Source organism: Aplidium turbinatum, chromosome 17, assembly GCF_918807975.1.
Source record: "Aplidium turbinatum chromosome 17, kaAplTurb1.1, whole genome shotgun sequence".
Taxonomy (NCBI): domain Eukaryota; kingdom Metazoa; phylum Chordata; class Ascidiacea; order Aplousobranchia; family Polyclinidae; genus Aplidium; species Aplidium turbinatum.
In genome coordinates, this window is record NC_137488.1 from 17,395,916 (window position 1) to 17,413,162 (window position 17,247).

A 17,247-nucleotide genomic window follows, 5' to 3' on the forward strand; every position below is an offset into this window, starting at 1 on the left:
AGAAAGTGAGTTCTCAGATATGTTGGATGCTGACATACATCCTGAGGATAGCGCCTCAAATGTAAGCACTAGGATGTCTGAGAGCTCGTCACGGATAGTTACACAAATTAACCTACAGTTAAAACGAGAGGAGCTCCAGATACAAGCTGAGGCTGCTGCGAGAGCTGCAGAGGCTGCCGCGAGAGCTGAGGCCGAAGCGAGAGCAGCTGAGGCCGCCGCGAAAGCCGAAGCTAGAGCTGCTGAGTTCGCACTCAAAGACGCTCAGTTGAGAGCTGAACAACGAAAAGAGGTAGTTTTAGCTGAATATCGATCAGAGGCGGGCTCCCGGCGTAGCTCTAAGAAGAGCTCTTCTAGGCATTCCAGAAATGAACATCAATCGCAGTTTAATTTACATAACCTTTTCCAAACGCCCGTTCAACCTGTGAGTGGACCAGGGCAATCCACACGTTTTCCAGCTGTTTCAGGAGGTCTTGGCTAAGGGTCTTCCGAATGCTGTAGAGCCAAGGTCTGTGAATTACAACCGAACTCCTCCCCCAGAGCGTGCAGGTCACGGGGCCGCCATTAGCAGTAATGCTTTGCCCCCTTCAAAGTTTTCTGCGCCGCTAGTTGTGGATCGCCCAGCTACACGTAATTTGGGTGGTTGTGAGAGGCGTATCGCGTCTCCTGATTTTAACGTGTGTGAGGATCGTGATCGGGCTGTGCATGTGACTGAGCCCACTCAGCCCCTTAAGGGATATAGCTTGTCTTCTCCCGCTAAATCGAGTTCTCAACAGCAGGATTGCTTTTTTGAATACCAAAATAGTAGGACGTTTTTCGATAAGGCGGCCTTGATTGGTTACGATGGTAATAATATGCCATTTATCTTCTTTAAAAATCGTGTTACGGCCTTAATGGCAGCTTCGCCCTTTAAGGGGACTCGTTTGACTTTGTTACAAGCAGCTTGTGTTAGGACAGCTGCGCAAACGATTGCTAATTTGGTTTCTGACACCCCTGGCTTGTCAGAGGAAGACAGGATAGAAATGTCGTTAGCTCGCTTGTCCCAGCGTTTTGGGGTTCGTGGAGGTCTTTTTGCAGAACCGGAAAGTAGAAAGTATCGCTATGGTAGCAAATTGACTTCGACCTCTTCCAGTGATCTGAAAGAGTTTAAAGATGAATTGTCGCAGTGTTTGCTTTATGCGCAAGCTTATGGTCAGCGTGATAAATTAGAAGGACGTTTTGTTTTGGATTTGGCTAAGCGACTCCCGTTTGACGCTAAGCAGCGTTATCTTGACTTTTTAGGTGATCAGTATGGTGGCACTGATGAGCCTACTTTTCAGAGTTTGTTTGAATTTGTAGTACGGGAGGAAACGCGTAAGTCGACTGATTTTAGCATTATGCTTATGGGCGATTCTGGTGAGTCGCAGCATTTTAAGAAGTTTGGCAAAGGAAAATTGCCTTCATGTCCGGTTAGGCAGACGTCCGTAAAACCCCACGATGATGTGATTTCAGGGAGTTTGCAGTACTCGACTGTTGTTGGCGCACCGCGCGGTGGTGAAGCCAGACGTAAAAACCTACCGGCATGCATTTGTTGTTCGTCACGTGGTCAAGTTGAATATCATTTTTTGTCTAATTGTAAAGAATTTTTGCGCTTGACACCTAAAGATCGGAGAGATGTCATTGTGAAAGCTGGAAAAAAGAGCGTGTTGGCGCAAACAATTCAAGCATTTGCCAGTTCAGTTCAGAAATAAAAACAACTGAACTGGCAAATGCTTGAATTGTTTGCGCCAGCATATAGTTAGGGATTGCGTTCATGCAAATAACTGTCGTAAGTGTGGGCCTAACAACGATAGGAAACACTATGTTCTTCTGCATGATTTTTATGTGACGTCACGTGATTCTCTGGATTCGGTTGGGAAAGATGATGCTCGTGCCAGAGTTCCTGTGCGTAATGTTAAGATTGGAAATGTTAAAGCAGCCTTTAACCGCGTTACTGCTGCTCGTGTTTTGAATCCAATGACTGGCAAATCGAAGTTGGTGTATTGTCAGCATGATCCTGGTTCGCAGTTGACGTTTGTTTCGAGTGATTTGGTGTGTGAACTTGATCTTAAACCGTACGATAAAGCGTCGTTTAAAATGGATACCCTGGCTGGTCAGAAAGCTACTTGTGCTGACCTTGTCAAACTCAACATCCAGTCGTTAGAGACAGATGAACTGTTTTGTGATATAACCTCGGTGGTTAACCCAGCTTGGGCTGATGATGTTAAAACTTTACCGCATAAACAAGATTTAAATGGTTTCCGTCATTTTCATGACGTGAATATGTTTCATTTGAATGATTGTAGTACTGTAGATGTACTGATTGGCAACGACAACGCTTATTTGATGTGTGCAAAAAAAGAGCGTGTTGGTGAAAATCGTAGTGAACCACATGCTTTGCTCACTCCTCTCGGCTGGTTGGCTTGTGGTGGTAAGTCACCCTTAGATGAAAGCGTTGCTAAAGTGTGCAGAGTGCAGACGTCTTCAGAGTCGGATGTCATCTCTGGCTTTCAGCGTAAAATTGAGTCTCGTGATATGGAAATAGCAGACCTGAATAAAGTCATTCAGGATTTGACGTTGCAAAATGAAACCTGTGAATTGTCTCGCAATGATAATTTGGCTAGAGAACTTGTCGAACCGAATATTGAGTTGAAAGATGGTCGATTTGAGATACCTGTTCCGTTGAAGGAAGATATTGATCTACCTAACAATTTTGTGTTGGCGTCAGATAGAGCTGCTGCTTTAAGAAAGAAAGCTTTAAAACAACCTGAACTTCGTGATTTCCTTACTGACACCATGAAAGATCTTAAATCAAATGGCTATATTGAGCGTACTGGTGAAGCAGGAAATGTCAAGGGATTTGAATGGTATTTACCATACTTTGTTACGTCACAATTAAAAAAGCGCATTGTTTACGATGGCAAGTCTGAATTTCGAGGAACTTGTGTTAATGATGTAATGTTTTCGGGTCCTGACTTGTTAAACCCTCTGGTAGATGTCTTGGCTAGATTTCGGCTTGGTAGATTTGGTCTCATGGCTGATGTGACTAGATGCTTCTTTCAAATAAAGTTACCCGAGTTGATAGAATCAGCTGAATTTCACAACGCCCTGAGACAGAGAGAGATAAACTGGGAATTTTTACCTCCGTATGCTCCGGCGCAAGGTGGCGCCTGGGAGGCAATGGTTAAACAATTTAAAATCGCATTTTTTCACATTTTGGACTCTTCAATTCGTAAGCCCAAATTTATTGAACTGCTTACATACACAGGCAGTGCCGTTCGGATCGTGAACGAACGCCCTTTGGTACCTTTGAGTGACGACCCTAGGGATTTTACTGTCATCACCCCTGCCTCACTTTTGACCCCATACTTAGACCCATACTGTGCTGTTGGGCAACCACATGATCGTGACCAATTAAGAAGGGATTATCGGTTCAATTTGTCACTTTCTCAGCAGTTTTGGAGTAAATGGATCGATTTTTACTTGCCAGGTCTTCAGGGCCGGAAAAAATGGCTAAAAATGGCCGAGAATTTGGAGCCTGGTCAACTTGTAGTGGTAGGTTCTCTCCAGGACATTGGTAAACGTGGGAAGTATCAACTTGGGAGGGTGCATGAGGTAGTTCCACAAATTAGGAAAGGGAAGCCTGTGGTTCGTAGAGCTAAAGTTGCCGTCTGCAACTATGATGAGAGTACGGGAAAGTGAAAGTTGACTATGTGTTGAGGGATATTTCGTGCCTCGCCCCCGTAAAGAACACCTAAGTGTTAGGGTTTGAGCCTGGTTTTGTCTGCGGTGGCCGACACTTGTCTGAGCCCAGAACAATCGGTTATTATCGCAACCATGGTATATAGCGTCATTTTTTTGCGTGTACCTAATACCTATGGTACCAATTTCATGTATCGTCGTGTTTATTCTTATTGCTGTTCATTCTTTGCATGCCCTTTGTATTTGCGTATTAACTTAAACGTGAGTGATTCAAACAATTTGTGTATCATGTGTTTTTATTCATTGGCTCACAATTGTCGTCAATTCTTTTTTAGTTATGCCATGTCAGACTGTCATAACTAGGGGTCGCTATGTTACAGACGGTTGTTCGCCTGGTCAAACGTCATGTAGAAACCGTTCGGGTCTACTGAATATTACGTCATGGAAATTCCTAAAACATGAGCCAAAATTGCACCATCGTCCGTAAGACTCGTGTCAGACCGGTTTAAACCTGTTTCAGTTTGAGACCTGTTTGGACATGAAATATTGCGTCACGAACTGCTCTCGTGCCTTTGAGTTATCACAAATTTTTCTGATTCATTCTCGAAGTTGTTTGTTGGAAGTCGGTCGCACATTTAACTGGTTTATTTGGTGCTTGCTAGCTGGACAAACTCTCCGTCTTTTATCCAAGTAATCTGTATTGTAGTGACAGTTTTTAGGTGTACGGCGTTGCACCAGTCATTTCGATAGCCGCGGGCTAATTTTACTGGAATACACTTTTGAATAGACGTTTCGAAAGTGTGTTTATTTTTGGGTCATTGCATGCAGACGAACGGATTTGGGAATCTTACGTTACAATTTTCCCACGAAGAGATTATGGTTTACCGCTGTGACCAGGTGGCTGCCCAAATTGGCATGATGCAGTTGGTTAAATGCATTTCGTACTACAGTTTGATCACCATGCAATACAATACATCAATACAGGTGTGCCAAATGAAAAGTTTGCGGCACATTTCTTGTGCAAATAAGAGGCTGTAGCCTACCGTACTTAGTTTGATAGGTAAAAGATATTAATTTATAGTTTTTCTTAATTCATGCAATTTTGTAGCTTTTCATATAGCAATTTTTGCCGTAATAATTGCAAGATTTTGGCCGAATTCGCGACGTTTTGAAACAACAGGGGGGCGGCTGCCCCCACTGCCCCCCTGGCTCGTACGGCTATTGTGTACCGTACTTTGATTTAGTCGCAGTTGGTTATATTTGGGCAAAAATTCTTTTGCACCCCCAAAAAATATGCTTCCCGTACACCTATGCACACAGCAATCTGAAAGAACAGGAAAAAAACTTGAAGGCGAAACAAAACTGTCAATAATTTTACAACGCCTGAGCTGAGACTATTTTCATAATACACGATTACACACAATACATAAGTCGTCTTTGAGAACATGAGGTTGCGTAACATACACAGTTGAATACACAGAAGTCATGATGGAAACGAACACAATCTTTTGCTTCATTGCAAAGTTTAGAAATCAAAACCGATTAAAATAATTATCACCAATCAAAATAATGTCATGCGTTGCTACAAATGGCGCTTTAGAAGTGCGAAGGTGAACCTTCGTTCAAAAACAATACACACAAACTTGCAAGCTAGATTAACATCAGTTAGGCAAAACACGTGTTGGGATGAAACTGTACATTACCAAACAGCAGGGACGTTGTACTATTATCGTGACGTCATAGAAAAGCACGACGCGTCAGAAATCGAAGTTTTAGTTTCAACATTCTGCAAAGGTTGCTACGGCGGGGAAAGGTGGTCGTAGACCCAATCAGTTTTTTTTATATTGATTCAACGTCTGTAAACGTGAAACCAATGCACTGATTTGCTGCCTGGGAAATGATCTCAGTAATCGTTCACAAACTGACTGTCGCACAATAGGCAAAGTTGCGGCTGCACGTTGTACAGGGTGACCCAAAAAGATTCGTACCCATGAAAATTTCAATTGTGACTTGGATTGAAAAGCTATTTATTTCAAATTACAACCACACATTATTCAGTTTATGGAAGACCATTGACCAGAGTTTTAGCTTTTTCTGTCAATTTTTAGTCAATTTATGGCTTTCCCAAGATGTGTTCCAAATGTGAAAAAATCGAATAAAACATGGATACGAATCTTTTTGGGTCACCCTGTATATGGCTAATTTTCGTTTCGCTTGATTTAACAACGGAAAAGGGAACACACAAGGCAAAGGAAATGAATGCAGCGCAGACTACGCAAACAATATTGGTATCGCTTAGTCAGCTAACTGTAATGAAATAACAATAAAGCAACAAATTACAGACGTTTTAATGCTGCGTTGTTTTCGTTCGAAGATTAAAATTCTACAACGCAAGATGCTTCTGATGATGGCCTTCTTTAAAACCATTATTTTTCTGTAAAATACGTCACTAAACATACTTGCAACATAAAATCACCAAACTACTAAAAACGTCAACATACAATTCAACTGCAACAGTACAGTACCAATAAAGGTGTTTAAAATCAATGTTCTCAAAACTTATCGATCTCAAGAGGGTCTAGATACGTTTTTATCAACCCTGTAGTTATACGGGTCTGCTACTATTCGGTGAGTCCGCTTCGGTGAGTCCGATTCGGTTAGTCCGATTCGGTGAGTTCCTAACCTCTAACCCTAACCCTTAACCCCTAACCCTAAAACGGCAATGATAATTAGGCTACGGTACCCGACAATTTAAAAAAAAAAAATTGAAAACATCCCCCGTTAAGGAATCGGACTCACCGAATCGGACTCACCGAATCGGACTCACCGAAACGGGCCATTCCGTAGTTATACAGTAGTACAAAGCAAAAATACGCATGTTCATAATAGTCATTTCAGTGGTGACAGAAAACATAATTGGCAGATGGTCGATAAACATCGAAAGATAGTAATTAATCAGAACATGGTTAGAATTCAAACAATCAATTTTATTTTTGTTCAGTTGAAACCCCGAGTTAAAAGTGAAAGCACAAATTATTTCGATGTGAGGATGTCACAAGATTGTGTTTACGGAATGAGATAAACAAGTATTTCTGATGTCTGAGAACGTTGAAAAGATGTAGGTTGTTTGGTTTGTTGGTTGTTTAATGAATGAAGAAAATGTGTTGCAGAATTGAAACTTGTTACCTCAGCACAACAAATGTATCAACATGGGTGATACAACGTCCAATAACTACTCTTTAACCTTTTGATTTGAATAAAAAAACTGCCCTGCGAGAACCGAAAATAAATCAAGACGGTATCTTATCAACGAAAAGACTTTTTTACACCAAAACAGCAGACAATTAAATCTCAATCTGCAGTACTAGTACTCGTACATATTTATATTGGAAAGGCAAATGTGAAGAAAAAAAAACTTGCATTTTTGCACGTAACAGTGCAATCGGTATCTAAAACCAGGGCTGTGGCGTCCGAAAGATTTAGCGGTTCTGAAGTTGGTTTAAAAAACAAGCTTAAGGAAGGTACTTACATCATAGTAGAGTGTTGTGCTCTACAATACATTGCCCGGTTAATAGTTTCGTGTAACTCGTTCCCATTTGGTCGTCAAAAATACCTTATTGTTCACAAATTCGTTTATCCAAATACTTCGCTAACCCACAGTAACAAACCAAGTTGTCAGGATAGGGCGAGTCCGATTGTATTTCATCATTATTTGATCAGCCACTCAGCACAGACGTCAAGGGCAAGTATAGTAAAACATCTTGATTCGATACTTTTGTACGATAAATGTTAGATTAACATCAAAAGGTTGATTATGATACGTTGGAAGATCATGATTTCAAAGCAAAAAAAAAACGGTAACCTAGAGAGTAAAAAACGACTGATTTACGGTTGTCTAGGAAGTTCCCAGTGAACGAAGGCAGGTTAACGTGTGTAATGTGTACTCTGTAAGTGTCATTTTGCTTATGATTGCATTGTAAACACACCTTGTAACTTGAAGTATTTCTGCATAATTCGATGGTGAACGACATTTGAAAACGCATAGAAATTGTAAAACCAATCGTAGTTTGAACAGAAACCTATTGTGATCTGTCAGTGCTACTGGGAAACTGGGCAAAAACGTGGCGTAAAAAACTGATTGCAAAATGTATGGACGACAGCTGTCAAGTTTTACAAGATTTTGCATTGGGAAAAAGGATGTGGTGTACCTTCAATAATTCCTGCATGGATGAAAACAGCACAGTGCCATGTCGCGCAAGCTTAATATAGTCAGTATTATACTGTGATTAGCGGTGTCGCACTGTACTTTGATTGCCTCGTAAGGATTTCTTATAAAATTCTGTGATTCCTTCATGCTTTCCTTTAGCTTCGGCCACATTGTTCGCTTCGGGTTGTTTCAAGGGAGCGGATTTTTCTGAACTTCGGCTTGGAACAAGAAAGTACAGTAGGATTGGAACAACATGCCCCACAAACCACACAGACCTGGAAGGGAAAATGGTGGCACTGGTTATAGCTGAATTATCACTTGATTGAATAAATGTGCTTTCAAACACTGCAAATCAAAATCAGCCAATGTTCTAAAAATTAGAGTCGCAAAACAAAAAAGTAAGTAACAACGTCGATTGTCGGTGTTGGCAGTGGAATGGTATCGGTAACATGTAAAGTTAGATACTCCGTGACAGTCACGTTCATGCAATGCTAAATAGTCTTTTTTGAACGTATGTGCAAATAAAACACATTTGTCAAGACAAAAACGAGTGTTCAAAACGACAAGGTACGAAAGAAGATGAAATATTTATTGCACTGGCATGTGCAAACTGGCAAATATATCCTTTTTACATCGTTTCAACATTGGCAACTATGCATGGATGAATAATGCCTTGCAAAAAAGACAATGATAACTACAGACGTTGAATCAATGTAAAAATGACGGCTTTTGCTGTCTTGGAAAAGGAATTGGCTTACTTGTAAAGCCGCATGGAACCAGTCCACTCCAGAAGAATGAACGATATGCTAGCGTATGACACAGCCAGCTGGGTAACCACCAAAGTGAAGATCTCGTAGAAATAGCGCTTGGTTGTTGATGTTTGGAAGAATGGTCGGATGGCGCGACGGACCTGGTAAGCAAAGCAATTACTTTTTTCCCTTTATTTTAACCTGGCGAAAGAGACGTTCACACAAGGGAAAGGTGTTTGATTAAACTACTGTACGTTTGTTCATGAGTCGTGCAATATTGTAAACAATACAAACATTCAAAGAATGAAAAGACACAACCAGCTGCGGAGTTTTAGCTCTTTCCGCCTTGAAAAAGCGTTCGTACATCCTTCCTGTCAAACACGACGGAAATCAGTCACCAAGCCGCATATGGTTCTGAAGACAGCAATGCAAGCAACTGAGGCCACCAAATACCGTTCGATATCTATTTCAAGAAACACTGCAAGTAATCCTCGTTCTAATTAACAGAGTGGTCGGCTCCAGCTCGTGTCCGAACATTGATTTGGTCTTCAAATCGAATTTGGTTCTGGATGGTGATGTCGCATGTGGCTTTGGAGGGCCAGTCTATGAATTAACACAGCACAAAGCTAGTAACAAGCCCTTCCTACCACAGCACGAGGTTCAGTAATTACCTCGGGAATCGTTACCTTGGAGAGCAAGTCTTGCAGTTTTTATATCGTTTCATCATCTGACGACGTAGATAGTGAATTAGGTATGTAGCGCATAACTGCATATCGCAAAAAAAAAACAAATAAAAAAACAAACTACATGACCATATCAATAATTAATTCAACTGACAATGATTCGAGATACTGGGAAATTATGCAACTTGATGCTCAGATAGCCCGGGGTGTTTGAGATGATATTGATAGAAGTCTTACGCTTTTCACACCCGTCAAAAACTACAGGTCGTCCAATACATTCGGGTTTAACTATACTTCAATTGCTTTTGAAATAAAAACAGAATTGACACTGTTTGCAATATGTACCCTGTTTAAACAGTTTTGCATGTGACGTACAATTAGAAATCTGGAGTTGTTGCTTTCCCAGTTGTTGCTGCCAGTTGCTGGAACTGTTTGCCTATTTGTGTGAAAGAAGCTGAAAATTTAAATGAATTCAAAGCTCGCTTGAAAACGTTCTATTTCAATGAACATTATGACTGAAAGTACCGTATTAATTATCACAATTGTCATGTACAGCGCCCAGGAGCATAGTTTGACTGTGAATGTGGCGCTATATAAATATTGTTATTATTATTATTATTAAATCACAGCTAGCTACACAAGCCAACTTGTCTAGCAACAACATTATCGTTTGGCAAAACCGGATTTAATAGCCACAAAACAAATTGAACGTTGCATTGACAAGCAAGAACAGTAATTGTCCCGTAACAGAAGTCATTTTCATAATATTTTAGAAATTTTAAAGCATAAACAAAAGCCAACTAAAGTTGGCACTCACAAAACAACAAGGATAAAAACGGTAATCACAGAAACCAACAAAACAGTACTTAATCAAATAAATATGCAGACTAACGTCATTTCAACGCACAAGGTGGTTGGTGTTCACTCAAATGTAAACCATACAAAATTTACCCCTTTCACATTAATTTATCGTCCGTAGACGTTGAATCAATGTCAAAAAGACGTATTTTGCGAGCTGGATGAGAACTTACTTTCCGCTGAGCGACAGTGAACAAATGAAGTGTAAGGAACATGATGTAATATCCGGGGAAAAATCCATGCCATACGGCGGACAGCATAAAGCTGGCTAAAGTGCGGTACTTTGGATCAAGACGGTCATATGACACACTGCAAATAAAATCACACTCATCTAAGCATGAGCCTCGGAATGATATAGCTTTCGCACAGTTTGTCTCTTACCTCAGTTTAATAAAAGTTAAACATTAAATAAGACGACAGGTTAAAAAACGTTTTGGTTCCATGAAAACTAAGTTTGTTCACCTGCCATTACTTCGAATTAAACACTCACTTTTTCCAAAATATTTTTTGTACCAAGTTTCTTTTGGAACCTCATATTAATTTTGATAAATTGTGATAAATTTTGTAAAAAGAAAATTGCTCCTAAAGTCCATGTAAGCAAAGTAAAAGGTAAATTCATTCGTCAAAGTAGCGTAATGCAAATCCACCAGGTCGAGTAGCTTACTGTCGTATCCACTGCATACTCATGATGTTCCAATTGTCGAGGTAGAGTTTCAATCCAGTTGCAAACTGTAAAAGTCAAAGATGTCCAGCTAAAAATGACATCGCTACAATACCACAGCGACATATCGCTATCAAACTTGAATAAACGCCAAAGATAATTGTGAACCTTTAGAGAGTCAGGTAAATGGAAGTATCAGGTTCAAAAAGGGACCAATATACTAGTGCATTATTAGGTAGTATTTATTCAGACTGTGAAAAACCCTGACTAAAGTGGTATTAAACCTTCTTGAAACGACATATACGTACAAACAAGAAACCACACGGCATTTAACATAATCCATTAAAATTGAACATAAACTATAAACTACAAACGTTTTCGGCCATACACACGATAGCCCTTATCAAGTAACAAAAAAAAATAACTGCTTATCATATCTACAATGAAAATGAATAAATGATCTAAACACTGAATTGAAAAACGAAATGCAAAATGAAACGGCAGAGCATAGGAGAAAGGCACATCACATGGCGCTTAAATTACGAGAGGCAAAGACGCATCAAGAAAAGACGTTGAGTAAATAAGAAGCGCCTGAGGCAAACAACTGTGTATTGAGGCGAGGATTGTATGATTTTATTAGCAAAGCCTCGTGGATTTTAGTGTCGAATTCGGTGAAACATTTACGCACAATTCTAAACGACTCCAAGGATGGTTTGTTATTAGAACATGTCTGGCAATCGAATATGTGATCTTTAATGGCACTTTGCTTGTTCAAATTAGTTAAATCTAAGTGCTCCCTCACTCTCGTGGCCAAATGCCGCGTAGACATACCGATGTATGTACAATTCGCGTCATGCGAACAAGTGAACTTGTACACGACATTTGAACACAAGTAGGAGGGAGTCCTAGATTTAAGCTGAAAATAATAACCAACTTTACATGTTTTATACACGAGAATAATATCACTGTTGAACTTCCATTTAATAAAACTAGACATATTATTCACAAAACATTTGGATTCTTTACCAATAAAAGGGACAGTGAGAATGTTTTTTAATTCACGTTCACGCTCCTCCGTCTGAGAGTCAGTAGAAATAGACTGAACTCGATGCAAAATACCTAAAATTAATGTTTTAACTTTAAACGTTTTATACACAGGAACAATATCCAATCCACCCATACTAATAAAATCATGCATTCCTCGCCTCAATACGCAGTTGTTTGCCTCAGGCGCTTCTTATTTACTCAACGTCTTTTCTTGATGCGTCATATGATGCGTCTTTGCCTCTCGTAATTTAAGCGCCATGTGATGTGCCTTTCTCCTATGCTCTGCCGTTTCATTTTGCATTTCGTTTTTCAATTCAGTGTTTAGATCAGTTATTCATTTTAATTGTAGATATGATAAGCAGTTATTTTTTTTGTTACTTGATCAGGGCTAACGTGTGTATGGCCGAAAACGTTTGTAGTTTATAGTTTATGTTCAATTTTAATGGATTATGTTAAATGCCGTGTGGTTTCTTGGTTGTATATGTCTGGTTGAAGAAAGTGATCTCTTTACCAAAATTGTATTCTTGAAACGAATATTCTATATGTAATAAGATAAACAGTTCAAAAGTGACAAAATGACAGCAAATAGCAACATCAAAGCGTAATCTGACGTCGCATACATTTAGGTCGGGCAATTGTTTTGCTAGGATAGCGTTGCTACGAAAACGATGAACATAAAAGACAATTTCGGCGTGCAAACAAGTAATCATTTCAGTGGCTTAAGCTAACAATGGGTTGGCTTGGCCGCTTTAAGCAAAATGCTGGACAATTACCAAGCATGCATATCAGTCCTTTTTACATTGATTTAACGTCAGAAGACGTTGAGTCGATGTAAAAAAGCTCTACTGTATATACTCATGGCATCAATCGAATCTTGACTGATACAACTGAAAAACGAATGCTCAAGTAAATGATCCCAGACAGCAATCTCCGTCATTTTTGCATTGATTCTAGGGATGGGCAAAATAGAATAATTAGCTATTCTAGAATATTCTAGAATACTGAAACCGAATATAGAATACAGATATGTATTCTAGAATAATTGACAGTTTTTACCATCGACACATTTTAATGATTTTTATGACTTTACAAAAACAATGAACATCACAAAAATTGCTTATCGCAGTGTAACTTTCACCAGTCAAACGAGATCTCAACTTGGTGGCAGTTAAACCTGCACTTGAAAAACATCTCTCTGAAGAAGCAGATGTAGCAGGTACACAAAAATATTTTGAAACTAACTGACAGAAACAAGAAAATTGGTTTTTGTTTTGCTTTCCATCAAACAAGGGCGTTTTGAAGAGATGTAGTGAATGCTTTCAACAACGTGAGATATGTATCTATTTCTGAAGCAGGGGAAGCCAAATTTGCTGATTCATCTTCACTACTGCAAGCAGCATCTTCAATCCCACAGCTCAACAAGTCGTCCATGTCAATGTACTGGCATGTACGGTATTACAGGCCCGTAGCCAGCCGGGGGGCCTCGCCCCTCCACCTAAAAATTGTTGCCCCCCTGGCAAAATCCCAACATTCTCGAGCAACAGCTACAATTATAATGATTTTGTCCATTTAAATTTTTTCGGCCCCCCCCCTTGCTCTGCGGCAGTACAGTAAAAGGCTAAGACAAAGCCCCCGTACGTACTTCAGCAGGGAGGGTCGCTAATTCGCACACCCTGTGGTCGACGTTGCCCTGCATACGAGAGTGGGAGCCCACGATGTTAGCGAAGGCAAGTCGACTGTTGTATTCTACCAGAAACAACTTAGGTTTGTGGTACCGAAATAGAGAAAAATCCTAAAAAGCGGATTAAGCTGTTTCGTACTACACTTCCGCAAGACTGTGAGGACTACAAAGCGCTTGACAAGAAAGATCTCTTTAATGCGAACAATGAAACTCGTGCGTTTTCCGACGCCGCATCGCACTGAATCGATAAACAATTCTACTTTCGCTGCAGCGAATTCGTTGCGATCAAACGGACTATTACGAAGTGGATCGTTAAAGCGGTTTCAATTATCCGATTTCATATGCATTTTGAAACCGGTTAGACTCTACAACCGGTTATTCTATATTCGGTATTCTATTTTGCCCATCCCTAAATTTGATTCCACGTCTGCAGACGTGGAATCAATGTAAAAATGACGGATTTTGTTGTCTGGGATGAAGCAGTTCCCAAACCTCAATGTTGAGGACATTGACGTTGGAGACCATGTCCCAGCGAGGACTACCATCAGCATTGCGTCCATTATATCCAATCCCTGCAGCGTTGTGGGTGGCATCAGCTGTTGACGTTAAACTTGGTGATTTATGAGGCAATGCAACATGTTATTGGTGCCAAAAGATGAAAGTACCTTCGCTTTGCCATTCAACCCAAAAGCGTAGTAGAGGATAAAAGATTAAAAACATTATGAGGAAATATTTTGACGATATTTATGAAATCTGACACACTTTTGAGCAGCTAAATGTGCAGGATTGTTCTATGTTTTGCAGGGAACAAGTCCTATTAGGATCGATTCAACAACGTCTGTAGACGCTGAATGAACGTAAAAAGACTGAATGGCTGCCTGTATTGTGTTTACACACGGAGAGAGAAACCGTGCATCCTCAGCAGTATAATGACTGGGCATTGTTTACGTTACTGTACAATTAATTGAAAGGAGACTGTAAACAGTGCACATCACACAATCAACCACCGTTCATGTAAAACCAAAACAATCTCTTCAAAAATGATACAAAGATTCCCACCAAACAACCAGGCTCCATAAAACTTAGTCCGGGCAACCAGCAAGGACAGGTAGAGGTAGCAGATCCGGTACCAGATAGAAGAACTTGCAATGAAAGTTCCATCTGTTGTAGGTTAATACAGTCAGCATGGTGGTGAAACAAACAATTTGTAAAACATTCTCTAACAGCAAAATCCGTCTCTTTTAGATTGATTCAACGTCTGCAGACGTTGAATCAATGCAAAGAAGATCTGATTTGCTGTCTGGGATGTATGTCACTTACATGTGATATGTGGAATTTAAGTAGAACACATTAAAAGACACTTAAAAATTATCGCAACATCAGTTATTATAACCGTCGAGAATGAACGTAACGGTTTCAATAAGACCACTTCTCATGGCCTTTCAACTGCTCCATGATAACAATGTAATGGTCTTGGACCTTTTTTGAAAGGTTGCGTCTCTATTGTTCTGGATTTATTTTTCTCTCGCTCAAAAAAAACAACACTCTCAAATGTCCATAACCATACGATAGTTGCTACTATTTTTCCTCGAAACCTAACGGTTCGTCTCACCATTGTTGGGATCTTTAAAGTTTTTATTCAAATGGAATATGTAGTGTGTGTATGACTGCTTTCATAACTTGCCCGAAACAAACCACTGATTTGGCAAATTGGCATGCGAGAAAAAAACGAAATGGAAGATTGAACACTAAAAAAATGGCGATTGTCAAGGGAAACAAACATCTCGTACCAATGTTTCTGCGACCAGGCAGAAATTTTGATCCGAGCCAGTAGACGGATATGCACAGCATAGCAGAGGCAGCCTTCGATAAAACAACCTGCACAAAATGTATTTCAGCAATGTTGACAGAGAACGATTCAAGTTGTCAACTATACTACCCCAGACAGCAAAACCTGCCATTTTTATGACAGATTTTACAGTCTGGGAAAGTTACAGATTTTGCTGTCTGGGACAGTTCAACCACTGAGATGGCATCGCAAGGACGACAAATATTGCATGACATTGAGGTTCGCAGACCTCATAAGAGCATGCGACAACAAAAACAAACATTTTCTAGCAGTTGCAATCCCGCGAAATATGATGTAAAGCTGGAAACGTGCGACTGTGAGTGAAAACAGTTTTTTTTTGGTTTACTTTCTGTTTATCAAACGAACAGTGCTGCCACTGCAAGTAAAGAAAAAATCCTGATGTACTTATTAAACTTTTCATCATTTATGAAAACTTCTTTAGGATGGTAAGCGGTTGGGCAATACACGTAAAAAAATGTAGTTTTATCGTCGCTCCCGCCACAATTATTCATCAATATCATTTTTTTTAACAATGTTTGAACCCAGCTAAAAATTTCGCAGACGTTGAATAAATGCGAAAATAAATTGACTCTCGCTGTGAAGCAGCAGAAATATTCCAGAAAACAAAATCCATCATTTTTGCATTGATTCAACGTCTGCTCAATGTAAAATGACGGATTTTGCAGCCTGGGATGATGTAATTGGCTAATCACATCATTGTTTATGACTGAGTAAAGGAAGTTTAAAATAGGTCGTCCTTCCAATGCACGAAAACAACAACAAACAAACGACAGCAAAACATAAGCGGCTTGGAAGACGTACCTTAAGTGGGGGACGGGATGAAAGAGTTTGATCCTATCACAAAATAATTATACATAATTATGATATATTAATATATAAAAAATTTCTATCATCACAAAAATAATACAAAACAACTACACATGAAAATGAGTTGATCAAGTTAGCCAATTGAAAATGACATAACAACTGCGTCGTTTTATATATTTTTTTATTGGGTGCTTTTCACTAGAACACCGGGTACAGACAAGTATTGTTATTATATAAATATTATTCCTCCAACACTTGATAGTAGTTCGTGGTGCTTGCCGCACGTGCATCGTGATCGACAGCTAAAGAAAAAGGTAGTTAAACTCACTTCTTTGGTTGACTTCCTGGTCAAATACGGCATGATGTCATTGTAGAATGCAAAGGGCCCACACATTATTCCCAACAGGCTGAACATGTAGGCAAAGTATTCAGAAAACGTTGGAGCCTTCCTGTGGATAAAGTACGGCATGATCGAAATAGCTTTGACGCAATAGAGATTAATAGTTAGCACAAAAAGATTAACAAACAAGACCAAGCGCACAGAATTGCATGATTGGGTTTTTTTATTGGTAAAAGCATAATTTTTGAGCGAAAAACTTCACCTGATAGCATGCTTCATTCGGAGATTGTTGAGCTCCTTCTCTCCGAGACCTAAGCAAGATACGTTAAATTACACCAAGTACTTCACAATTAACGGAGGAAAATTAGTTTGCAAATGGCGAGAATGAAATATCAGATCTTATCATAGTTGTTATTCTTATTTATCTTTGTAACCTCACTCGTACGACAACTGTCATCCTTATTCCTTAGTTGATGTAAAGAATCTTAATGCGTTGACTGAGCGACGGAGGGGTGAGTTCTACACGTGCACCAAAAGGGCGTCAGTTCGATACTTGTCCAGAGTACACAGCTGTGACTTGGCAAGCGCTTAAAGACATACCAAATTGGCTTCCTTGCCTTCACATAA

At 39.7% G+C, this 17,247-nt stretch overlaps 1 protein-coding gene across 4 annotated transcripts in view; it reads right to left on the bottom strand.

Moving 5' to 3' along the window:
• Positions 1-5,130: 5,130 nt before the first annotated feature.
• LOC145786729 (membrane-bound glycerophospholipid O-acyltransferase 1-like) overlaps positions 5,131-17,247 on the bottom strand; it is a 42,541-nt gene continuing 30,424 nt past the window's right edge. For 2 of the 4 annotated variants that reach the window (XM_082598456.1, XM_082598455.1), the window contains 10 exons: positions 16,883-16,931; positions 16,609-16,729; positions 16,275-16,307; positions 15,394-15,481; positions 14,663-14,764; positions 14,096-14,199; positions 10,879-10,943; positions 10,388-10,523; positions 8,683-8,834; positions 5,131-8,199 (listed from right to left, as the gene is read on the bottom strand). In XM_082598456.1, coding sequence (XP_082454582.1) covers positions 8,004-8,199; positions 8,683-8,834; positions 10,388-10,523; positions 10,879-10,943; positions 14,096-14,199; positions 14,663-14,764; positions 15,394-15,481; positions 16,275-16,307; positions 16,609-16,729; positions 16,883-16,931 — 1,046 coding nt within the window. In that variant the 3' untranslated portion in view covers positions 5,131-8,003. Of the gene's footprint in view, positions 8,200-8,682; positions 8,835-9,080; positions 9,277-9,701; positions 9,811-10,387; positions 10,524-10,878; positions 10,944-14,095; positions 14,200-14,662; positions 14,765-15,393; positions 15,482-16,274; positions 16,308-16,608; positions 16,730-16,882; positions 16,932-17,247 lie in introns of those variants that run through there. The other 2 variants (XR_014291308.1, XR_014291307.1) reach the window with 2 other exon arrangements.